The sequence below is a fragment of the Mustelus asterias genome, chromosome 15 (genome assembly GCF_964213995.1).
Source record: "Mustelus asterias chromosome 15, sMusAst1.hap1.1, whole genome shotgun sequence".
NCBI classification, from domain to species: domain Eukaryota; kingdom Metazoa; phylum Chordata; class Chondrichthyes; order Carcharhiniformes; family Triakidae; genus Mustelus; species Mustelus asterias.
Window position 1 is genome coordinate 52,800,542 of NC_135815.1, and position 26,350 is coordinate 52,826,891.

General features: G+C 42.6%; 1 protein-coding gene across 2 annotated transcripts in view; it reads left to right on the forward strand.

Moving 5' to 3' along the window:
• LOC144504512 (serine/threonine-protein kinase VRK1-like) overlaps positions 1-26,350 on the forward strand; it is a 107,930-nt gene that overhangs the window by 56,683 nt on the left and 24,897 nt on the right. For both annotated transcript variants that reach the window (XM_078229894.1, XM_078229895.1), the window contains 3 exons: positions 11,644-11,764; positions 14,678-14,736; positions 23,878-24,062. In XM_078229894.1, coding sequence (XP_078086020.1) covers positions 11,644-11,764; positions 14,678-14,736; positions 23,878-24,062 — 365 coding nt within the window. The remainder of the gene's footprint in view (positions 1-11,643; positions 11,765-14,677; positions 14,737-23,877; positions 24,063-26,350) is intronic.

The following is a 26,350-nucleotide window of genomic DNA, read 5'->3' on the forward strand; positions in this document are numbered from 1 at the left end:
TCAGATAATGAAGCAGTCCTTGCCTGTATGTAACAAGACCTGGACAACATTCGGATAAGTAGCAAATAACATTCACACAATGCAAGTGCCAGGCAATGACCACAATAAATAAGAGAGAGCATAAATACCTCCCTTTGCTCTTCAATGACATTATCATTGCTGAGTTTACACATTCAACATCCAGTTCCAAAACTGGAACAACAACATGAATGTAGTGCCACTGCAGCAAGTAAGAGGTAGAGCACTCTTCAACAAGTGAATCATAGAATCCCTACAGTGCAGAAGGAAGCCATTCAGCTTATTGGTCATTGCACTACCAATAATCCCACCCTGCTAGTCACCCTGACACTAAGGGATAATTTAACATGGCCAATGCACATCTTTGAACTGCGGGAGGAAACCAGAGCACCCAGAGGAAACCCACGCAGACATGGGGAGAACGTGCAAACTCCACACAGACAGTGACCTCCGGCCAGAATTGAACCTGGGTCCCTGGCGCTGTGAGACAGCAGTGCAAACCATTGTGCCACCGCTAACATCTCATGACTCCCCAAAATCTGCCCATCAGCAGCAAGACCCATGTCAGGAATCACCTTTGGTGAATAAGCAGCAAGAGCTGTGAGGAAATTCCCAGGCAAACCTGTTTTCCAGGTTTACGGGTTGATCTTCCATCATTGCACCTCTGAGAGTTGAACATTTGAAAGCTCCATAAGCTCTGGGCAGTGTGCAGCATCAAATTAATTGTATCACTTGCATCTGATTTTATGAACACATTTTGGTTTTTACTAGAATTTTACTTATATTGTTTTGACTGAACACTTAGAACTATTAGTGTTTTTTGTTCCCTTTCATTCTGTTTGCAGGATATACTGAGCAGCAGTGGAAATTGCTTGCGCCACAGTAAAATAAAATGCAGCTCTCTAATACATTCGTTTACTTAGACCAATTTTCTTCGCAATCTAAGGGGTTAAAAGATACAACAGGATAAAGCAGGTTAGACTGCTGTCTGCCAGACTGATGAGCACCTTAATGGTCACTTTCAATGCGGAGTAAACATGAATGCTCATGTCAGTGTTTTAATACAGAACACACATTACACAGACAGACTAATTATAGTGTTGCCTATTATTTTCACGTATCATTTGAAGCAAAGCAGAGGTCAAGCTTGTTCTGCTTGATCTATCATGGAGTAAAATACTTTATTGTTGTCAATATTACAAGCAAATTACCAGAGAGCACAATGAATAACTTTATTAATTAAAATCCTGCATTGTCAGCTTTTGATAATTACTGGGAATTATTACTGTATCCGAGTCCTGTTTGAACTTTTTAACATTGTTAGTGTCACTGAAATGGTAGTGTCTAGATTAATGCACAGACTGCTTTGCAGCTATATTTCTAGTCACTGAAGCATGTAGTCAATATCTAATTTCTCTGGAGATACCGGTATATTGCACTTACTTACCAAAATGAGGTGGTTTTTAACGTATTGTCTATTTGCCAACATACAAGTCAAGACCTATTTTATTGCTGTGATTACTAGACATTGCAGCATTGCTGAGGAAACCTGGTCCAGCAGAAATAGCTAGAGTATTTGGCAGCAACCATTTTATGGTTCTTCTGGGTTCCATATTGGAGCAAAAAGCTATTTTTTAATGAGGTGAATCAAATGCATGCTCGCTATATACTTTACAAGCATACGCTCTTATCACAGCGACTGAAGTATTTTCCTCAAATGTTGACCCACTTGCATCAAGCATGGGCATGCAAATGCTGCTGGTTATAACTATTCTGCACTGTTGGGAAGTCTGCCAACCTGTCAATCCATTACAACTGGGGCATTTATTCTCATCAACTCTGAAGCCAGGGTTAAAAACACCAGGCGGGATTTTACAGCTTCACTCGTCCTGAAACCATAAAATCCTGCCCATTGGTCAGTGGACCTTTCCATGGTCCGCCCCTCACCTGCTCCGATTCCCGTGGCAGACGGGGACGGTAAAATTCCAGCCATTGTGAGCTTCAATCTGATTTTACCTAGTCATAAACTGGCAGAGTTGCCATGTGTAAGGATGTGTTTCAAAATAAAACAAACATACAAATTTTCTTAAGACTGCCAATGTGGATTAATTTCAACATGCTACTCAAAGGATATCCTTATCATTGGATAGCCAAATGTTTTCTTCTGTACCTTTGATGAATCATCATACATTGTGAATCTCACCCATACAATCCTAACTTAAAGCTGTTATATTAATATATTTGTTTTCCATCATGCGGTAACACACCGTGCTGGTGTGACCATATCCATTTGATTTGATTTGATTTATTATTGTCACATGTATCAACATACAGTGAAAAGTATTGTTTCTTGCGCGCTATACAGACAAAACATACCATTCATAGAGAAGGAAACGAGAGAGTGCAGAATGTAGTGTTACAGTTATAGCTAGGGTGTAGAGAAAGATCAACTTAATGCAAGGTAAGTCCATTCAAAAGTCTGACAGCAGCAGGGAAGAAGCCGTTCTTGAGTCGGTTGGTACGTGACCTCAGACTTTTGTATCTTTTTCCTGAAGGAAGAAGGTGGAAGAGAGAATGTCCGGGGTGTGTGGGGTCCTTAATTATGCTGGCTGTTTTGCCAAGGCAGCGGGAAGTGTAGACAGAATCAATGGATGGGAGGCTGGTTTGCGTGATGGATTGGGCTACATTCACAACCTTTTGTGGTTCCTTGCGGTCTTGGGCAGAGCAGGAGCCATACCAAGCTATGATACAACCAGAAAGAATGCTTTCTATGGTGCATCTGTAAAAATTGGTGAGAGTCGCAGCTGACATGCCTAATTTCCTTAGTCTTCTGAGAAAGTAGAGGCATTAGTGGGCTTTCTTAACTATAGTGTCAGCATGGGGGGATCAGGACAGGTTGTTGGAGATCTGGACACCTAAAAACTTGAATCTCTCGACCCTTTCTACGTCCTCCCCATTGATGTAGAAGGGGCATGTTCTCCTTTATGCTTCCTGAAGTCAATGATAGTCTCCTTTGGTTTGTTGACATTGAGGGAGAGATTATTGTTGCCACATCAGGTCACCAGATTCTCTATCTCATTCCTGTATTCTGTCTCGTCATTGTTTGAGATCCGACCCACTACAGTGGTGTTGTCAGCAAACTTGAAAATCAAATTGAAGGAGGATTTGGCCACACAGTCATAGGTGTATAAGGAGTATAGTAGGGGGCTGAGAGCACAGCCTTGTGGGGCACCGGTGTTGAGGATGATCGTGGAGGAGGTGTTGTTGCCTATCCTTACTGATTGTAGTCTGTGAGTTAGGAAGTTCAGGATCCAGTCACAGAGGGAGGTGCCGAGCCCCAGGCCATGGAGTTTGGAGATGGGTTTTGTGGGAATAATGGTGTTGAAGGCTGAGCTGTAGTCAATAAATAGGAGTCTGACATAGGTGTCCTTGTTATCTAGGTGTTCCAGGGTTGAGTGCAGGGCCAGGGAAATGGCGTCTGCTATGGACCTGTTGCGGCAGTAGACAAACTGTAGTGGATCCAGGTAGTCCGGGAGGCTGGAATTGATTCGTGCCATGACTAGCCTTTCGAAGCACTTCATAATGATGGATGTCAGAGCCACCGGCCGATAGTCATTAAGGCACACTGCTTGGCTTTTCTTGGGTACTGGGATGATGGTCGTCGTCTTGAAGCAGAAAGGAACCTCAGATTGTTGTACAGAAAGGTTGAAGATATCTGTGAATCCCCCGCCAGCTGATCCATGCAGGATCTGAGTGCACGTCCGTGTACCTCATCCGGGCCAGTTGCTGCCATGGGTTGACCTTCAAGAAAGCTGCTCTGACATCTGCAATGGTGACCCCAGCTACAGGTTCATCCAGGGCTTCCGGGGTGGAGGGCATGCTCTCGCTGACCTCTTGCTCAAAACGGGTGTAGAATGCATTGAGCTCATCAGGGAGGGGTGCATGGAGCCGGCGATTTTACATGCCTTCATCTTGTAGCCTGTTATGTCTTGCAGACCTTGCCATAATCGGCGGGGGTCGGTGTGGCTAGCCTGGGACACGAACTTGGTCCGGTATTGTCTTTTGCATCTTCGATAGATCTCCTTAGATCGTATCTGGCTTTCTTGTATAGGTCAGTGTCGCCTGACCTGAACACCTTAGACCTGGACTTCAGCAAGCAGTACCCCTGTTCATCCATGGTTTCTGGTTGGGGAACCCAAGTGAAGGAGGCAGGGTGATAAATAATTTTGTTACCTTGTTCAGTTGCCATCTAAGTTGTTGGCAAGTGGAGTCTGAATGTGGAGTTTATAGCTGCAAATGAATGACTTGCTCCTGCGTTGGATAAGTTTAAAAATTCACTCTAGAATTAAAAGCTGTGGGTGGTGGGGGAATGGAATGCTGGGACAGGAGGTGAGGGAGGGAGTGGTGAAGGAAGATGCAATATGGCTACAGACAGAATTGCTTGAATTAAAAGTCAGGTAAATAACATTCCATTCCAGTATATCAGGGAATGGAGGTGAAATTTGAATAATTATGTTGGCAGGTGCTTGAATGTTGAAGGGCATTGCAGTTATATATTTGCAGCCATTGAGGTTGAAGACAGACATGTTGCTGCAGTATATCAAGCCTTGCCTTCCAATTTGTTAATCCGTAACTCCCCATTTACAGGAAAACTCTCAACACGATCCAAGGGAGAAAGAAAGTCATCTTTGAAATGATCATCTCTTGATGTTCAAAGTTATGAGGGGGCTGAACAGAGTAGACAGGGAGAAACTGGTTCCCTTGTAAAAGGATCAAGAAAAGGGGAACACGGGAAAAAGGTGATTCACAAAAGATGTAAATGTGATGTGAGAAAAAACATTTTCACAGCACAAATAAGGAGTGGCATTCCTCAGGGATCAGTGGTGGGAACTTTGCTGTTTGTAATATATACAAATGATTTGGAAGAAAATGTAACTGGTTTGATTAGTAAGTTTGCGGACGACACGAATGTTGGTGCAATTGCGGATAGCGATGAGGACCATCAGAGGATATTGCAGGATATAGATCGGTTGGAGACTTGGGCAGAGAGATGGCAAATGGAGTTTAATCCGGACAAATGTGAGGTAATGCATTTTGGAAGGTCTAATACAGATGGGAAAAACAGTAAGTGGCAGAACCTTTAAGAGTATTGATAGGCAGAGGAATCTGGGGTACGGGTACACAGGTCACTGAGAGTGGCAACGCAGGTGGAGAAGGTAGTCAAGAAGGTCTACGGCATGCTTGCCTTCATCGGCCAGGGCATTGAGTTTCAAAATTGGCAAGTCATGTTGCAGCTTTATAGAACCTTAGTTAGGCTGCACTTGGAATATAGGGCCCTATTTTACCATTGCGTTGCGTCCGTTTTCGGGTGCAAAAATGTGGCAAAGTCGGGTGTGAGGCTATTAACACAATCCGTGCCCACGCAGATGGCCACTTTACCAACGCCCGGGAATGGCCACAATCCGATTCGCGCCCGAAACAGGCGCAATGTTGATTTAAATGCATTTGCATGTATTTAAATTGAATTAATGAACTGCCCGCTCAACTTTATCAGCATTTCCCCCTTTACCACCATGTTCGCCAATCCGGATTCGCGCCAAAATGCACATGCTGAATAAAAGTCTGAATCGGGCGCTCCAGCTGCTGAAGAGGCGAGTTCATTGCTTCCAACGGCTCTCTGAGTCAGATCGGTGGTGGGGGGGGGCGGGGGGGGGAGGGAGGCGGGTCAGATCATTCTCTAGTGAAGGGGTGAGGAGGGAGGAGGTGGTGGGTCAGATGTTCCTCTGGGGGTGGGAGGAGGGAGTGAGGCCAGACCATTCTCTGGGGGGGTGGAGGGGAGGGAGGGGAGGAGGGAGGCGGGTAAGATGTATCTCTGGTGGAGGGAGGGGGAAGCCCGATCACTCACTGGTGGGTGGGGGGGCAGATGCATCTCTGGTGGGGGGGACGGGGGGGGGGGTGTGGCAGGGGGGTCCGCTGCCACTCTGCGGGCGATCGGTGCCAGGGAAGGGGGCAGGGGGCCATGATTGGTCTGGGTAGCAGGGGGGTGGGTGGATAAGGGGGACAGTGATGTCTGTGGGAGCCATCGCTCCCGGGTCGCTTTCTCCACTTTTGCGGCCCAGGAGCGATCAGACATGGGCGCACTTTTTCAAACTTTTTTCTAACTGCGCATGCACAGTTCAGAGCTCCGATCGTTTTGGGTGCGATAAGCCCCGTCCACAGCGTGAATGGGACCCACGATTTTTTTTTCAGGCTGAGTGCGTATAGGGGCACCTGAGAACAGATTTCCAAGCCAGATCTGAATTGCGCCCAGATTCAGCACTTAGAATGAAAATGGTAAAATCAGACCTATAGTCTTCAATTCTGGTCGCCACACTACCAGAAGGATGTGGAAGCTTTGGAGAGGGTATAGAAAAAATGATCACGATGTTGCCCGGTATGGAGGGCATTAGCTAAGAGGAGAGGTTGGAGAAACTTGGTTTGTTCTCACTGGAACGACGGAGGCTGAGGGGCAACCTGATAGAAGTCTACATGATTATGAGGGGCATGGACAGAGTGGATAGTCAAAAGTTTTTTCCCAGGGTGGAACAGTCAATTACTAGGGGGCATAGGTTTAAGGTGCAAGGGGCAAGGTTTAAAGGAGATGTGCGAGGTAAGTATTTTACACAGAGGGTGGTGAGTGCCTGGAAGTCATTGCCGGGGGAGGTATTAGAAGCAGATCTGATGGTGACTTTTAAGGGGCATCTTGACAAATACATGAATAGGATGGGGATAGAGGGATATGGTCCCTGGAATGGTAGGTGGTGTTAGTTTAGACGACAGCTTGATCGGTGCAGGCTTGGAAGGTCAAAGGGCCTGTTCCTGTGCTGTAATGTTCTTTGTTTTTTGTTCTTTGAATGGTTTGAATCTGGAGAGCACTGCCTGGAAGTGTGGTAGAGCTGGTTTCGCTGAGGCATTCAAGAGGGCGTTAGATGATTACTTGAATAGAAACAAATGTGCAGGATATGGGGAAAAGGCAAAGGAATGGCACTAAGCCATAATCTCCTTTGGAGAGCTGGTGCAGACACGATGGACCAGGTGGCCTCCTTCTGCATTTAACGATTCTGTGAATTGTCAAAATGAACTCCGTTTATACAGCTTTAACTTGGATTTCATAATTAACCTGGTAATATTTATATATATGACAAACTTTTCAACCAATGGCAGTAGATGATTCTGTCAGATAAAAAAATAAATAGACCTATTAGCTTTGAGCTGTGCACATCAACAAGCCTGGAGCTCAGAATTGTTGGCATCTGGGGAACTTGAGGAAGTGTTGTATCTAAATCACAGCAAGTTAACATGCAGATACAATGAGAAATTAGGAAAGCCAATTGTATGTTAGCGTTTATTGCAAAGCACTTGGAGTATAAGAGTAAAGGACTCCCACTGCAGTTGTATAGGGTCTTGATGAAACAAGAGTACTGCGCATGTTTTGGTCTTCATATCTAAGGAAGGATATGCTTGCCTTCGAGGGAGTGAAAGTAAGATTCACTGGACTGATTCCTCAATGAGGTGATTGGCCTACGAGGAGAGATTGAAGATCTTATCGAATGGCAGAGCAAACTCGTCAGGCCTACTGCTGCTACTATTTCTTAAGGGCTGGATTTTCATATTAAAGACGGGTAGCAGGAGATGGTAGCACCTCGGGAGAAAATGCCTCGAGTGGTGCGATTTTTGTTCTGGGACAGTGGGTTTGTGCTGAGGTTGGGCCCGCCAATTCTTAGAGATGGCCATGGGGGATACCACGTGCAGAGGTAGGATGACTAATATGTCCGGTTGTTAACTATTAGGCTCTCTTGCCCTCGCTCCTACTAATCCCACACCCACTCCTCATGCCCCATTAATGTCAACTCATGCCAACCTATGCCCCTCTATCCACCACCAATGGCTCTTCATTCCCTCTATGCCAACCCATGCCCCTTCACCCACACCTAATTTCCCTCACCCCTCACTCCCCTTCACCACTCCACCTGCTCCCCACACTCCATCCATGCCAACTCATTTCAACCCATGCCCCTCCACCCACTCCCAGTTGCCCCATACTCTCCATGCTAACCAATGCCCTTCCAGCCATTGTTAATGTCCTTTTAAATAAACCTCTGTTACTACAACCCTATAAAATTGTCAATCAACCAAACCTTTGAAGCATCAGTAGTAGAACTTAAGCACTTCTGTAATAAAATTGAGCCACTGACAAAATTGATCTAAGAAAGAGCTGCCAATCAAACAATGTTTTCTCTTGTGTGCATCTGTTTCCACAAAAGTCTAGGCTTATAGCCAAGACCTTCAATGCATGCTTGGCTGAAAGCCCAGAGTTCTATTAGTTCATTGAAACAGGTAGGAACACAAGAACAATTTTAAAGAAAGTTATCAATGACTGCTTTTAATCTTTTCCACATATGCCATTGTTACTGTAGGGCTCATTGGTTCTGTACAGAGTGTATACTGGGTGAATGGGCATGGAAATGCTATGGGTTGGCATGGAAGATATGAGGGGCCTTTGGGTGGGGTGGCTAGAACGGCAATGGTTGTCATGGAGTGTTTGAAAGACCATTGAGAGTGGCTGCATGGGCAACGGTTGGCATGGAGGATATGCGGGGTATTGGAGGTGGGTGGAGGAGCATGGGTTAGCATGGTGGTATGAGGGGCTATTAGGGATGGGCAGGGTGCTTAAGTTGGCATGGGTTATGGGTAAGACATTTTGAAGTTATCTTTCAGATGATGGCTCACGATTTCTCAGAGAAGCCGTGGACCAAAGGATCTTGAGAAGCTGGCTTAACTGCATGAAAATTGCAGGTGTTAGGAGATGCTTATCCTCACTATGGAGCCAGCCAGGTTGGGCATGCAGTGTGCATACTTGCTGCCTGCATTCTTACCCCATGCTATCAAAAATTGAGGTGGGATGGAAGCAGGAATCCCAGAATTGGGTCCTATTTTTAAAGTTAAAAATCCAGCCCTGAGAGGTCCCTTTTCGTAGGCTTGAATCTTACGCAATCCATCCTTCCAAAGACAAAGTGATCCTGACTGAAAAGACAGATCCTAGTGTCTCATCCAAGCCCCCAGAACTTTGTAAATGATCCTCAGTGTCTGTATCTGGAAATATTGAAGACTAATATAGTGCATGCTCTGCATCAGGCCAAGTAAATACTTGTACAAAAGAATAAAGAATAAATTTATATATTTCCTTTATTTCCTTATACGCATACAGAAACAAGTAAGACAGTAACAGTTCAGATTAATTTTCAAACAACGGACTAAGTTTTTGTTTTGAGGTGGGGACCCCAACATGGACATAATTCCAGGTCCCAGTCCTGCACAGTGTGGGTATGACATTCCCACCTGCCAACTGCAAAATTCCAGTCAGCGCAGGTAGGTGCCTAACAAAGCCACTCAATTGGCTATCCAAGATTTGCAGGGGGGTAGCTGTGTTTTTTTAAATTCATTCATGGGAAATGGGTGTCGCTAGCTGGTCAGCATTTATTGCCCAGCCCTACTTGCCCTTGGTGGGCAGTTGAGAGTCAACCACATTGCTGTGGCTCTGGAGTTGCATGTAGGCCAGACCAGGTAAGGATGGCAGTTTTCCTTCCCTTAAGGACATTAGTGAACCAGATGGGTTTTTCCAACAATCGACAATGGTTTCATGGTCATCAGTAGATTCTTAACTCCAGATATTTTTTATTGAATTCAAATTCCACCACCTGCCGTGGCGCAATTCGAACCCAGGTCCCCAGAACATTAGCTGAGATTTTGGATTAATAGTCTAGCGATACCACTAGGCCATCTCGTTCCCTGTGTTGCCCCTTACCTGGCTGATAGGTAAGATCCTACCCTTACGGAGTGGTAGGATCTTGCTAGCAATCTGGCATGCTGGCTGGTGACAGCAAATTCCAGGCTCATCCATTTTTACATCTGGTGTGTTTCCCAAACTCTGTCCAATGTTCTTCCACATTTCTACTCACTGAAGTGATGTTGAAGGCATCAACTTTGCATCTAAGAGATGTAGCAATAGTTACTGGAAAGAGAATGTCAGAACAAAATCACAAATTTGTAATGGGATTTTTTCCTTCCACCTGAGAGGGGAGAGAGGCCATTGATTTAACATCTTATCTTAAACCACGGCACCTTTGGCAAAACGCTCCTCAGTACTGCACTGAGATATCAGCCTGATTACATACTCATCTCAGAAGTGGCACTTGATCACACAACTTTCTGACTCGGCGGCAAAAGTACTACCACTGTGTCACAACTTAAAAAATCTCAGTAGTATTTAATTAATTTATTATGGGATTGGATATGATTGAGAATGAATGAGTCAGGTTATCATATGATACTATTTTCCCGTATTTCAATAATTTCTGGAGCCAGTTGATTGGCAGTCGCCTCATCATTATGGAGTAATATGACCATATTAACACGTGTGTTAATGGGAAAGACATTTAAATGAAAACCACCAGCTCCCTCTAAATTGGGATTCAATAATGGATTGCCAACCCACATTTCAGACAAAGCTCGATGTGTTTAAGTTTGTTGAACACCTACCTAGGTTTTACAAATGTGAACAAATGTGAATTTGGTATTTGATTGACTGGATATGGAATAACAGAGATTTAAATGAAGGAGTTAGGTAAATCATATCCATCCACAAAGTTAGTCGGAGATTTATAGCCTGTGAAATAGTTACAAAATGGAGTTGCAATCCAGTGTCAATTAATTGGAACGTGTGGAGCCAGGTTCTGTGTCTGGACATTATTGTATCCGTGCCAGGTCTTAAAAAATAAACTTCCCAAGGGACTGCATGTTTAGTGTTAGATTACAGAAGCCTGCTTTTGTATATCCTGTTAGATTAGTAGTTGGGGTTAAATTGTGTGATTTAAGGATTGAGCCCTAGCAAGTCTTCAAATTTGTGCTCTGTAAAATGGAATTTTCAATTAGTATTGTGATCCACTTCAGGTGAAGAATACTTGTGTTCAACGATTTAACTAATAAGCATTCTATTTATTTGGAAAGAGTGCGGCCAAACTGAACAAATCACCTTGTGTGTTAATTTTTTTCCCCATTCCTACTCTACACTAGATGGCAGTTTTGCCATTGCCTCAAAACTTTCTGCACTTGTGCAGGAAAGGAAAGGCCATCACTGTTTAGTCTGTGAGCGGGATCTCTGTACGGGTGATTCAGATCCTGTGGACTTCCTGCAACATATGTTAGTAATTTCGAGGCAGACATTTATTTCTTTGTTTTACTGCTGGCTGTTTGAGAAAGTGTTGGTGCTGGATTATGAGCTGTCTGGATCATGTCAGAGGCCGCAGGGATCAAGTTCATGTGACAGGCCAGACTGAGGAAGGATGAGGTTAGGGGAGGTAAGGAAACTGACCCCTGCTTTTATTGCACAAGTCACAGCCTGTCTGTGAACCACAGCCAAAAACCTGGGCGTTCCAACTCTAATACAGCTGAACAAACAGGACAGTTGCCTGCTTGGATTTTGCACATTTCATCAACAGGAGTTAAATGAAAGCTTTCTCTATTTTTGCCTTGAGTGACTTTTAATCCTTCATTCTTAATTCCCCTTCCTCAATCACATTCCCTTAGCCCCATCCAGACGAGGTGACCTGGAAATCCTTGGCTACTGCATGCTACAGTGGCTGTGTGGGAAGCTGCCCTGGGAGCAGAACTTGAGGGATCCCGTAGCAGTCCAAGAAGCCAAAATCAAGTACGAGCTTTCTTCTAACTGTTTTATGGTTTACTGTAGCTGGTTCAAAAAAAATTTCAAAGCTCATCAGTTTCCTTAAAATATCGCATTTCACCCCTTGTGTGACTAAGTATTCTTTTCATGCGTAATAGTAATAACTTCAAATTGTCATCACAAATATTCTAGTAATTTCCAAGTATTTGGTGTTTTTTGACAAAACTATCCCTGAATGCCATTAAAGTGCACTGAGATATCCAGACTTCAGATAACATTATTTGGAGCACTTAAACAGTAAATTAATATTGACAGTTTCAAGATTAGTTGTCTTCTTCACATTGAAACAAAAGTACTAATTGATGATTAACTTTGTTTAAAATATGAAAAAAATTGGGGAATTTATTCTATTTTCCTCATATTTGATATTCAAAGCTTGAAATGTTTCAAAATCTCTCTTTTAGAATAAATAAAATGTTTTTGAAGGGATGAAACGATCTAAAATAATGGATAACTCACACAGAAACGAATGCTTGAACATTAACCAGAAGAACGGGCTCCTAAAAGCAATAGGGGAGCCAGAGATGGTGGTAATGTCAATGGTGGCGCAGTGGTATGTCACTGGACTCGTAATCCAGAGGTCCAGACTAATGCTCTGGGGACATGGGTTCAAAACCCACCATGGTTGAATTTAAATTCAAATTAATAAACCTGGAATTATAAAGTTAGTCTCAGTGATGATAATCATGAAATTATCATCAATAGGTTCACTAATTCCCTTCAGGGAAGGAGATCTATTATCACCTGGCCTGGCCTATACGTGACTCCAGATCCTACTTTTATATTCCATTTGCCTTCAAATCCCAAGCTGTCCCTGCACACTAACCTTTTGTGATTCATGTAAAAGGACACCCAGATCCCCCTGCACCTCAAGAGTTCTGCAATCTCTCTCCATTTAAATAATACGCTGCTTTTCTATTTTGTCTTCCAGGTGGACAAGTTCACATTTTCCCACATTATAATCCATCTGCCAGAATTTTTGCCCACTCACTTAACCTTTTCTATACCCCTTTGATTCTTATGTCCACTTCACAACTTAAAATCTTAGGTTAAAAAAAGCTAAAGTTTATTTATTAGTCACAAGTAAGGCTTGCATTAATATTGCAATGAAGTTGCTGTGAAATTCCCCTAGTTGCCACACTCCAGTGCCTGTTCAGGCCAATGCACCTAACCAGCACGTCTTTCAGGCTGTGGGAGGAAACCGGAGCATTGGGAGGAAACCCACGCAGCCACAGGGAGAACATGCAAACTCCACACAGACAGTGACCCAAGCCAGGAATTGAACCCAGGTCCCTGGTGCTGTGAGGCAGCAGTGCTAATCACTGTGCCACCATGCCGCCCCTTCTTATCAATCACATTACAATGAATTCATTTCATTCATGTGTACATCATCGTTGTTTGTTGAGATTAGCCTAGTCAGAGAGCTAAATATACTGACACATCTCATGGTTGGCACGCATGATGGTTACAAGGGTGTTAGGGAAATTTCCTATTTTGTGGAAGAAACAATGTTGTGCTTTTGCATTCACTCTTATTATTGAATGATCACGTTAGTATTCAGTGTTTATACATCACTGTGTTGGCATGGTTGAACGTGTAGGCTCAGCTGTCACTCCTGACTATGCATCATATCAGACTTTATCAGAGATCATTCTTAGTGGGGTAATTGAAACATTGCAGTTGAATCAAAGCCCTGTAATGACTCAAGCCCATACCCTGTGGTAGACACACATGTGGACAATGCTGATACTAACCTTTAGGACTCTTATTTTCCTACCTTGACTGAGTGTCCTCAACATTCTGCACCACTGGGCCCTTCCATGCCCTTGACCCCACCTTCTGAACTCTCATAGATCCCTTTTCTACTCCTCCATGTCCCTGCACTCTACTCCACAATCTCTGCTACCCCCCCACCACTGATTCACCCTAGCCAGTCTCAAGCCTCTGTGCAAGAGTCCTGTTCGTCTCCTTTATGCCATAGAGTAAACCAGGAAAACCTCTAATCTTTCACTGACTGCACAAAGATCATGAACCAGGTGCCACGAGGTTCTCGTGCTAACTTTATCTTGAAAGTAGGACATAATTTTAATAAGTTTTATGCTAATGAGTATTCACGGCATGCAAATATATTACAAGTAGGAAGCCACGACAGGCTGGTGTAGGGCTCAACATGCTGCAAACTCGCCGCTGCATCTCGACCTGTTGACGGGAAATCAGAACTTTGCATCCCATCTAATTAAGTCGCCCCACACACCACATTTCTCACCCTTGTAAACTCCCACCAAAAGAAATCCAATGTTTCTGAAATCTAGGGAACAGATTTGTCCTTCAGATCACTAAAGGTGGAAACTAACTCAAACCTCTCTGGATAAAAAATCAGACTTTGGTAGTGGGTGCACATATACTAATCAGCATGCATAAACTCCATTTCCAAAGTGTTCAAATGACATTGTGGTGTAACAAGGAGGTGTATATGTAATCATTTATTATTTATTCAATGTGATCAAATCCAATGATAGCCGTTGAAGTATCCAATGTGTGATGTGCAAAATCTTCCAAAGCCCAACATTAATGTATCTTTTTAATTCCTATGACGAGCAGTTTGATAAAATATTTTTAATGTGAAATAGCAAGAAAAATGTAACTTCATTTTTGTTGAGATGAAAGTTCATCTGTATGAGCCTTTGTGAGCTAATTTGCTTTTATCTTTAATGAAAGATTACATGTGCTGAGAAATCCTTATGATGAACACAGATGTGGTTAAAAACTAAAATATTAAATTGGACACATTTTCTCAATGACATGATAGTTTGTAGCCAACAATCCTTTGCTGTCAGGAAGTATCCCTGCGACTCACTATAATGTCTATTCTTATTTCAGCCTTATGGAAAACCTGCCGACCTCTGTGCATCAGTGTTTTCCCTCTGGATGTGAAAGCAGTAAGTGTGTTCATGTACAAAAACACCCGTGCATTTCTAGTACTGTAAAAAGGAGATCTTCAGTAGTTAATCCCAATTTAAGCAGGAACTTGCCTTCAAATGTCCAATAAAATGACCACCTTATCTTTTGCCTCTTAAACAAAAAGGTTTTCACTGTCCTCTCTATGCCTATTATCAGATAAATCATATCATCTATTTGTGGCAAAAGATGCACAATTACCATTTTAAATGCAACTCTATTGATTTGCTTTTGAAATGTAAACATGCTAATTGGATTTTGGATAAAAAAGGATGACTTAATTAACTTGAATAGCTGCAGAGAACAGCGATGTTATTTCCCCTCCATTTCTTCACTCCAAGTTAGCTGTAGATTTTTATACATTATAACTGCTATCAATCCTTGTGAGATTTGCTTGGCAGAGAGCTCCTTGTATGTAAATACTGGTACTAATCATGAAAGGCTGAAATAAAACTTGCTGCTAGATTAGCAATTATGTTTACTTTCAAATGGATTTGACAAATGAGGAAATTAAACCTGTGCGAGGAAGAGGGTGTGAGTAATAAAGGAAATGGACAGATAACCGATCCTATACTTTCCCTATAGTACCCTTGAAAATATGCAAGAGTGGCCCTGATCAATTAATTCACATAATTATGTATTTTCGAGAAGAGGAAGTGCTTCTCTTTGACAGGAAGATTAGGATCAACAGTTTATAGAGTGAGAAATCATAGGGGACAGCCCGCTTTCAACTGTACAAAAGCAAATTACTGCGGATGCTGGAATCTGAAACCAAAAGAGAAAATGCTGGAAAATCTCAGCATGCCTGGCAGCATCTGTAAGGAGAGAAAAGAGCTGACGTTTCGAGTCCCGATGACCCCCCAGCTTTGACAAAAGGTTATCTGGATTTGAAACGTCAGCTCTTTTCTCTCCTTACAGATGTTGTCAGGCCTGCTGAGATTTTCCAGCATTTTCTCTTTTGTTTCTGCTTTCAATTGTACCCATTTACAGTGCAAAACAGGGCACCCTGTTTGTTTTATTTTAGTTCAGAGGAGTGAACAACCAACATCATTTAAAAAATGTTTTTGATTTGGATGATCAGATGGCAGTAATTTGCTATTGAAAATGATTATGAAATTATTTGTATTTTAGTTACTGACATGAATCTATGAAAAGAGATGGCTGTGGCATTTTTGCCATAATTGTGCATTATTTGAAATAGCAATGGACCAATTGGATAACCTATTATTTTATTTCATTGGCAGATTTGCTAATAAGTGGTAACACTTATTCTTTGCCTCTGTGTATACCAAGATTATCCTAGAATTGTTACAGCGCCAGAAAGGGGTCATTTGGCATGTTGTGTCTGCACTGGCTCTCTGTATGAGCAATTTAGGTAGTACCACTCTCCTACCTTCCTGTAGCCTTGTACATTTGACCTTTAGAGATAACAGTCCAATTCCCTCTTGAATGTCTTGATCGAACCTGCCTCCACCACACTTTTAGGAAATGCATTCAGGCAGTTTATAAATCTGGTATATAGAACTAGTTTCAGTAATAGTGACTGCAAAACTCATCGATTGTCACAGAAACCCATCTGGTCCACTAATGTCCTTTCGGGAAGGAAATTGGCCATCCTTACCATGTCTGACCTACATGTGACTCCAGACCCACAGCAAAGTGGTTGGCTCTTAACTATCCTCTGAAATGCCCTAGCAAGCCACTCCGTTCAAGGGTAATTATGAATGGGCAACAAATGCTGGTCATACCACCGATGTCCATATATCCCATGGAAGAATTTAAAACAAATTCCAGATACTAACCACTTGCTGCAAGAAAAGGTTTTTTCCAGTGGAAGTGGATAAATATGAGGTTATCCACTTCGGTAGCAATAATGGGAATGGGTTATTTGAATGAGTGTAAATAGAGAGAGGTGGACACTCAGAGACCTTGGAGTCCTCATGCATCAGTCACTGAAAGTAGGCACGTAGGTGCAGCAGGTAGTAAAGAAGGCAAATTGGTATGTTGGCCTTCATGGCGAGAGGATTTGAGTATAGGGATAGGGATGTTTTGCTGCAATTGTATCGGGCATCGGTGAGGCCACACCTGGAGTATTGTGGGCAGTTTTGGTGTCCTTATCTGAAGAAGAATGTCCTTGCTATAGAGGGAATACCAGGCTAATTCCTGAGATGGCAGGACTGTCATATGAGGAGTTGGTTAGGATTATATTCATTGGAGTTTAGAAGAATGAGAGGGGATCTCATAGAAACTTATAAAATTTAACAGGGTTAGACCGGGTAGATTCAGAAAGAATGTTCCCAATGGTGGGGGAGTCCAGAACTCGGTGAGGAGAAATTTCTTCACCCAAACGATGGTGAATGTGTGGAATTCACTACCACTGAATCTAGTTGAGGCTAAAACATTGTCTGAATTCAAGAAGAAATTAGATATAGCTCTTGGGGCTAAAGGGATCAAGGGATATGGGGCAAAGGGATCAGGATATTGAATTCAATGATCAGCCATGATCAAAATGAATGGTGGAGCAGGCTCGAAGGGCCGAATGGCCTGCTGTTTCTAGTTTCTATGTCGCCATTGCTTCTTTTGCAAATTACCTTAAATCTTGGCCCTTTGGTTCTCAACCTTTCCACCAATGGAAACATATTTCCCCTATCTCCTCTGTCTAGACCCCTCCTGATTTTGAATACTCTTATCAAATTTCCTCTCAACCTTCTCTTCTCCAAGGAAAACAGTCTGAACTTCTCCAATCTTTCTGAAGTATAAATACAGTTGCAACATTCCTTCTTTTAGATATCTCTACAAGATTCTCAGCTGGTTCTTCCTTAAGCATTTCACTTTGAATTGTGGAACTGAAGAAATGCTCACAGCTGCTTTTACAATGTTACTTTACATAACAAGAAGAAAAAATAAGGACCTTGGCACTTGCATTTTGCTATCCATGGCCTCCAGACACTCAAGTGTTTCACAGCCAATGGAGTACTTTAAAATGTAGTCACTGTTGAAATGCAGGAAATGTGGCAGCTAACTTGCTTGTGTACAGCAAACCCATGCGCAGCAAACTCCCACAAATCAGCAATGAGGTAATGGCCAGATTATCTGTATTTTGTATCATGTTGGTTGAGGAATGGATATTGGTCAGAACAGTGGGGAAGTTGTCTGCTATTTTTCACAATAACGCCATAGGACTTTTTTGCATCCACCTGAGAAGGCGAAAGAGCCTCGATGAATGTCTCATCCAAAAGATGCCGCATCCACCAGTGCAGGACCACCTCAGCACTGCACTGGATTGTCAACCTAAAGTCCTACACAGCAGCCTCTGCTATGGGACTTGATCCCTCAATCTTTTGACTCAGAGGTGATTGTGCGACCATTGAAACAAGCCTAACGTCTTGGTAAAAGAACTCCCACGTAGAAATTCTTTCTCAGCATATAGTTTCTCAGAATTGAGAAATTGACAAATAATGGACTGGCCCTGATTAACCTCAAGAAGTCCATGCTCAGAATCAATAAAGGTTCTTGTAGCACTAAGTGAGCTATACAGGCCTGCATGGTTTCATCAGCTGTGGCATTCCAAGATTCAGATCTTCTCAGTCACATTCATTGTTTGGTGATTTTTGCTAATCAAATTACGATGGATGTTCTACATTCAATATCTTTCAAGCACCTGAAGAATTTTAAATTTGCATGCTTGGCATGGTGCTGACTACAGTTCTGTTACTATTTATCATAATTCAGGCAAGGTACTATGACTTGGATAGTGAAATATGAGTTGGGTCCTTTGGTGGTTTCAGAAACACACACCCGACTCATGACTGACTTGGCTTGGGATTTTTCTTTTTTCACACGAGGGCAATGTGTAGTTTGCGAGCTGCGATACAGTGCACTAGGAGTGTTGGTGCTGAGATGCGCTAGTTAAAAGGCCTGCCTAGGCCTGCCCAGCCCCCAAACCTCACCCCGCAATCCACCCACCTCCATTGCCCTGCATATATCACATGTCCCTTCATATCTCCATCGTGTATCATACTCTCCTTGTCCCCCTGCCACAGCCACTCACCCAGTATTCACTATTCACGATCCTCACCAACCATACAGTATCGATAAGTGCAGTTGAAAAATAATTAAGCCTGTAACAATCTAATAAAACTCCCTATCAAACTTCTTTCATTGATACTGCAAAAAAACTGGAGACCCATAGAAAAACAGTTTAATCTTAGTAACCACTAAGCTGTGTAAATAAGCAGCCATTTTCAGGAACCACAGCTAAGGCAGAATACAACTTTCAGCCACATCACTTGGGCAGCTGTGGTCACAGTGCAGAGTTGTACAGCAGCTTTTGGAACTCAGCTATGCATTCATAATGATCACTGCAATCAAAAAACAGCTTTCAGCCTCAGAGCCCCCCCGAAACTAAAAGAACAGTTGGTATCAGCCCACACGTATAGTGTCGAGTGTCGTCAGTCAAGCCTTTATGATAATGCAGACGGGCATTCCCAACTGCCTAGTTTGTTGATAAGTAGTTCGTGTGGAAATATCTTCTACTTTGAGCAGGTAGATAATACTCCTGTCACTTCATGACAAGAGGCACATCCAAAGTGATCCACTACGTTCCAAGGTAATGGATATTTTGCTTTGAGGCAAGACCTCAGGAGTAAACGCTGAAGTAAAGCCATTTTCCACTCAAAGACTTGTTATCCACACTGGCAGGATGTTTCCTGTGGGGAGTTGTTATTCCACCACTATTAAAGAAATATCTATTGAACCAATTACATGGAGGCCATTGTGGCATTGTGAGAATGAAGGAGATAGCAAGGAGTTGTTTCTGGTGGCCTGGATTAGATGCCAAAATGGAGGAGAAGACGGGAATGTATTCATCTTGTGAGAAAGTGTGAGACCTGCCACCATTAGCACCATTGCAACCATGGGAATGGCAAGAAAAGACTTGGCGATAGATAGGCTTTGATTATACTGGACCGTTTGAGGGGCATATGCTTCTTCTTCTAGTTGATGCTCATTCAAAATGGCCAGAAGTTGCCATCATGAAGTCAGTGTCACTGAAGAAGACTGTTGAGAGATGAGGTGAAATTTTCAGCAGATTCAGTTACCCTGAACAATTGGCGAATGATAATGGACCACAGCTCATATCTCAAGAGTTTGAAAACTTCTTTAAGGAGAACGGAATACAGCATATCAGATCTGCATCACGACCATCCTGCTACAAATAGGCAAGTGGAGTGTTCTGTGCAAACTCATTAAGGATAATCAGAAAACAAGGTTCACTGCTCACTCAACAAAAGTTTCTCTGGCATTGCTCATGATTAAACAATCAACCATGTTCAGCAATCGACTTACTAAAACCACCAAAGACAAAAGAAATAGTCCAGAAAAAAAACAGCACAATTAGGTCATGTGGGGGGAAAACAAAGCCAGGCTTTGTTCTCCCCCTATGTGACCTAATCGTGCTTTTCGCCAGAGACGTGTTTTTCGCCAGAGACGAGAAGTTCTGGCATGAAACTATACTACAGGCAAAAACTGGCTCAGACCAGACTGATTTCTTACACTTCCAGACTCAAGATGACATAATATGGAGGAGGCATGCGGATCAACTTTTGGCGACAAGAACCAATCTGCCAGAGGCAGAACGGACAAGAGAGTCAACATTAAGATGTGCCAAGAGACAACCTGAACCTTCCAAAAGCCTCGCACAAACCGAACCGATTGAGGTAAACAGCACCTCAATTCCCAATTAAATACAGAGTCAACCTCAGATCATAATGTCTGGTTAAAGCAACCACTGACAACGTTCACACTGAACCAAAGGCACCAGAGGTTACAGCAAGTAGAAAGAAGCAAACGCCTGAGGTTGGCCAATAACCATTCAGAGAACAATGACTTCCAAAATGTCTAACTTATTGATTGTTGATGCTAATTGATTGTTTATATATAAACTGTTAATGTGTTGGAGAACATTTGATTTAAAGGGGGAGGAAATTTATAGTATTTTTAGTGATTCCTTACTAGCAGCCTTGCAGCTGAACAGGGGCACTTTAAGAGGCTGCTTGTGTGATGTCATTGGAGATAACGTCATTGGCTGTTTGCATGGATAACTGGATAGTGTAACAGCGCAGCCTGTAGTGTTAACATCTCCTGAATAAAGCTCTTAGTTTTTGTTGAACCTCCATGAAGTAAATCCTCTGAACCACACAAATTCCATTTTGCTTAAAGGAACCCTAAGTGTAGAATGAAAGTGACCTTCTGGAGCAATACAGCGCAAAATGACTCCAGCGCAACCTATTGCAGAGAGAAGCTAAACTGCACAACCTCGTGAAAATGCCACCAAGACCAAGACAAAGGCAAGGGCCAACATGCCCTCATCTCATTTAGAACCGAGATGAGGAGGACTTTCTTCAGCCAGAGGGTGATGGATCTATGGAATTCATTGCCATGGAAGGCTGTGGAGGCCAGGTCATTGAATATATTTAAGACAGAGATAGATAGGTTCATGATTCGTAAAGGGGTCAAATTTTATGGGGGAAAGGGCGGGAGAATGGGGTTGAGAAACTTATCTGCCATGACTGAATGGTGGAACAGACTCGATGGGCCAAATGGCCTAATTCTGCTCCTCTATCTTATGGTCTAGAAAATGGCAAGCACAAGGTGGAACCTCTCTTTCTCCAAAAACAGTGGAAGTAGAGTCTTTGAATTTTTTTTAAGGCAGAGCCAGATAGATTCTTGATATGCAAGGGGGTGAGAGGTTATCGGGCATAGGCAGGAATGGAGTTACAATCAGATCAGCTACAATCTTCTTGAATGGTAAAGCAGGCTCGAGGGACTGAGTGGCCTACTCCTACTCCTAATGTGTATGTTCATATAGGAACTACAGCTTTTATGTTTCAGACATCCACAATGGCCCTTGTATGCTCTGAAGATAAGTACTGTGCACTGGTATGGACCTGAAGTTGCCACACTTGACTAGTTGATGACTGACTGAATGCCATCTTAGATGAAACCAGTTCATCTTGTGTAACTTTACATTATAAAATTGACAAAAAAGATCAGAGAGCCAGAGCTGACAATCAAATGATGTTTTCCCTTGTGCTCAGGTGTTTTAATAGCCTAATGGATTTCTGGGCTCTCAGCCAAGCCTTGTTATGCATTCTTGGAATTTCCAGTGCTTGTGATTTCGCCATAGTTGCTTTAAAGGGTCTGGACGATTGACATTTCTATTGGCCTGTCATAAAATGTTTAATTTTAAGCGAGTGTAAAGTTGCCAATGAATGACTTTTTCTCAAGTTTCATTTTTTACACATCCTATTATTACTATAGTGTTCAATGGTTCTACAGTGTGTAGTAGGTGAATGGGCATGGAAATGACATGAGGACAGTGAGGGGTGAGTGGGGCATAGCTTGGCATGGGGGAAACGTGGGCCAAGAGAGGCTGGGTGGGGTGAATGAGGTGGCATGGATGGGGCATGGAAGTATATGAAGAGTGAGGGGTGAGAGTTTGATGGCCTTCTAAGTATAAATGGGATTACTTCCGACAGCCCAGGGTGGCTTTTTTAAATAGCCTGCCTCCGCACCTGACAGCCCCTGTGGCTGCCTCTGAACTCTTCCGCAGGTCAGCTGGCCTGACTGCAGCCCCCACCCCATTTTATTGATAATTGGCCGCAATATGTGTGGTCAAGGGGGAGGGTGGGGGGAACTGGAAAAATAAAATCCAGTTCCACTGAAGAATCTAACTTGAGCAAATTCAACAACACTGCCACACGTTGTTGTGCAACGTGCTGCAATACAATTAGAGCATTTGAAGGTCTATATGTTAACTAAACTCTGTGCAACACCAGTAACGCACTCTGGTTCAAATGGAGTGCTGAGAAAGGTTATTGACCTGTGTTATTGAAGTACTAAGAATTGTAAGTAAGTATCTTTGGAATGCAAAAATTGTGAAAAATAGCATTGTTACAAGTGTAGAAGACAGAATAAGGCCACATAGATTGATAATAGTGATAACATCATTTTGTTCAAGGATTATGGTCATTACTGGCCCTGAGGTGCTCATTACCATCCCTTGCTTCACTTGGTCTAGTAATGAGTACCTCAGGGCCAGTTATGCCCGCACAAGATGATGATATTGCTATATTATTGTTAAGGAGCAACTCTATTTTAATTATAATCACAGTGAGCTGAAAGGTCACTTACCATTATGATCAGTTTTTTTTTTAATGTGTCCGGCTGAGAAATATTCACAACAGCAGAGACTGAGGAAATATAATGATTGCAACCAAAAGTTGTTGTGGTCCTGATACAGGCAGCAGTGAATGCGTCAGTGTCTGAAAGCACTTGCTGTGGTCAGCAGATAGATTCACTCACAAGCACATATGATGCAGGACGTTGCCAACCAGAAACATGAAGAAACTGTGGCGAAAATAAATTGATGTAAAAACTGATTCAATTGAGACAAACTTCCCACGTGCAAAAGAAACAAATTCATGGCTGCATTTGATTGAAAGAACTATGGTGTTTCTGCGCCATACGTTTTTAAAAACATTGTTTTTCCGTGTTCTATTTTTTCACATTTACGATGCAGTGGATTTTTAACACTGATGTTTGGCAGCATCGGGTCCAGGCTGCTTGCAAATCCCTTGCTCACAATTTAGAATATACAGGCAGGAGAGAGCCATGATTTCTGTAAATTAGAGGCAGTGGCGAGGATTGAGGAGCCCTGTCCCCTGTTAGCTTCAACCCATGATCAATTATGTGTTGTTTAATATCTTTTTGTTACTGTATTGAATCAGATGTGGTGCCGCAGTCTCAGGCTGACTGGTCTTATTTATTTAATCCTTGAAGACATTCCCTTTTGCATTACGTCACTAAATATGGCAAGGTTACTAGCATTAAGTTAGTTCCTGGGTATAAATGTAAAAGGCTGCTTTATGCAATTCAACGTCTAAAATCATTGTGGTGATGATGAAAAAAATGCGATAAACTTGTGTGATAGAGAACATGTTGCTGTACTTCAGCCTGGCAGTAAAATTCACAATGAGAATAAAAGGATAATCCTAATTATGACATGTAATTATTTGACTGCTCGATGTTTATCTAATTTGTATCCTTGAATGGTCTTTCAGATGAAATAATCAACTATTTGTCTTATGTGAGCACTCTGAAGTATGAAGAAAGGCCTCGGTATCAGAAACTGCACAACATCTTGTTGAACGGTCTGGAATCCAATCGATCGAAGGACGTGGATTCGTTATTTCTATTTGATACCGAGCATTTTAAGAACGTACCTGCAATTCACCCAATTCAAAATGTAAGCAGCTGCATTTTATTTTGGTGTCCTAGTTTGAAGAGTTAATGGATGGATGCTTTCTGATGTGTTTTGTCACAGTTTATATACAGTGGTATTTTATATTGATGCTCATACATCACATAGTAAGTTCACACCTTTGCCACAGAGTAGCAGGAAGGGTTTTTTTTTTGCCATTATGAGGTCCCAAAATATTGAGTTCCCAATCTTAGCGAGGACTGTTGGTAGAAGTGGGAGGTTTCCTTGAGAGCATGTTGGAAGGGAAGATGACCAATATAATTTTCTGAGATAATTTATCACAGAACAGTACTTGCAAAGGTCAGGAATGACTTTTCTGTCTTAAGCAATGAGTAGCGTGGGGCAGCTAAAGCATACAAGCCTTGAAATTACATTAAGCGATACAATACTGATGTAAGGACCATTAGCATATTCATGCATAATTCCTTTCTCTGCTATTTTAGCCATAATGTTAACCCATTTATTTTAAACTTACACTTGTCTGGAGCTTTCAGCACAGTAAACATCTCAAAGCTTTGGAAAGTAATTGAATGGGGGGGGGGAGATTTGGCTGAAGCGATCAGAGTTAAGTTTTACAGAAGCTTTTGAAGTTGTTTGGGTCTTTCAGATTTGAAATACTTGCTCAAAAAGGTTGGACATCTCTAGTCTCATGTAAAACATTTTCAAGTGTTCTGGAACGTCTATCATATTTAATGTTGCTTCATCATCTACTTTAAAGAGGAACTTGCATGATCGAGATCATTTAAAAAAACTAATTAACTTGGAAATTTATTCCAGTGTTTTCCAGTCATACTCCATGAGAAAGTTATTTAGTGGTGCATGCTGATAAGATCAGGAGAAGGAACTGAATGTATGTGACTGAGGACACTTTCTGCCAATCACTCTCATTTACCCTCCTTTTCACTCACTCATTTCTCCACCCACTCACTCTCGTTTACTCTCTTGCAATTATTTACCCTCTCACACTTATTTATGCTCTCTCTTATTCACTCTCCCGCTTTCTCATTTATTCTCCCTTTCACTCATTCATTCTCCTTTTCACTCTTTCATTTATCCACTCGCTCACTCTCATTCATCCTCTCTCTCACTCTCATTTATTCCCCCACTCACTTATGCATACTTGGGATACAAAGACACACATCTATCTGAAGTTGGAACCCTCTGGGTCAATAATCATATTCATCGAATCATAGAACCCCTACAGCGCAGAAGGAGGCCATTCGGCCTATTGAGTCTGCACCGACCTGTTGTACCTGTTAATTCTCAGATACTTTCAACCAGTTTACTTACTCCAAGGTTTTACCCCGGTGCCCTTATTTGCAAGGTGGACAAAGGACAAACACAAGTAAAGATTCAACAAGTTTATTAATAATACTATTAACCCTTAAATTACCCACATAAAACAAGAGGATACCCCAGCAGATTCAAGTATACTACCCGTAAAGATGGCTTGGTTAAACTGCAGGCCCGATTCTCTGAGTCCCTCTGGTCTGTCGTCACGAAGGTGAGTCTCGATGGCTGCTTCTTCCTTCCTTCCTTGTCTGGTCAGTCTTCTGAATGGTCACGGCTGTCTCCCCTGTCGAGTCTTCGCTCCTGTGTGACTCGAAGTGTGTCCCTTTATCCCCAGCCTGCTTGCCTTTCCAGAAACTTCTCTGGCTTCCGGCCAATGAGGTCCCAGGAGGGGGTTCCAATACCCAGTGGGTTTCTTGATGTCTGCCTGACAGGACACCAGGGTCCGCCCCCAGGTGTCCCATCTCCATGCTGTTAAACTTGTTATCAGGAAAGGTTTCTACAGGATCTCTTGGTGACAGAAAGTCTGGCCCGATCTGGGCTTCTAACAATAGACCGATGCATTTCAATGAGGTGCCATGATCTCCTGCTAAGTCTCAAGTAGAGTGTAACGACCTTTGATGGGTGGTTGATGGGTCAGGCCCAGACACGTTTGTGTATTGTACAATTGGCCTGCCTGAGGTGTGACTGTGTTTGATTTCAATGTGCCCAATTCTTTAATTTAGGATATCCAATTTTATCAGCCTTAAAACTAGGCCCTGTTTATATCACCACAGACCACAATCCCTCCCAGGCCCCATTCTCGTAACCCCACATTACCCTGTTATTCCACTGACAATAGGGTCAATTTAGCATGGCCAATCAACCTAACCCGCACATCTTTGGATTGTGGGAGGAAACCAGAGCACCCAGAGGAAACCCACACAGACATGAGGAGAATGTGCAAACTCCACACAGACAGTGACCCGAGGCTGTAATTGAAC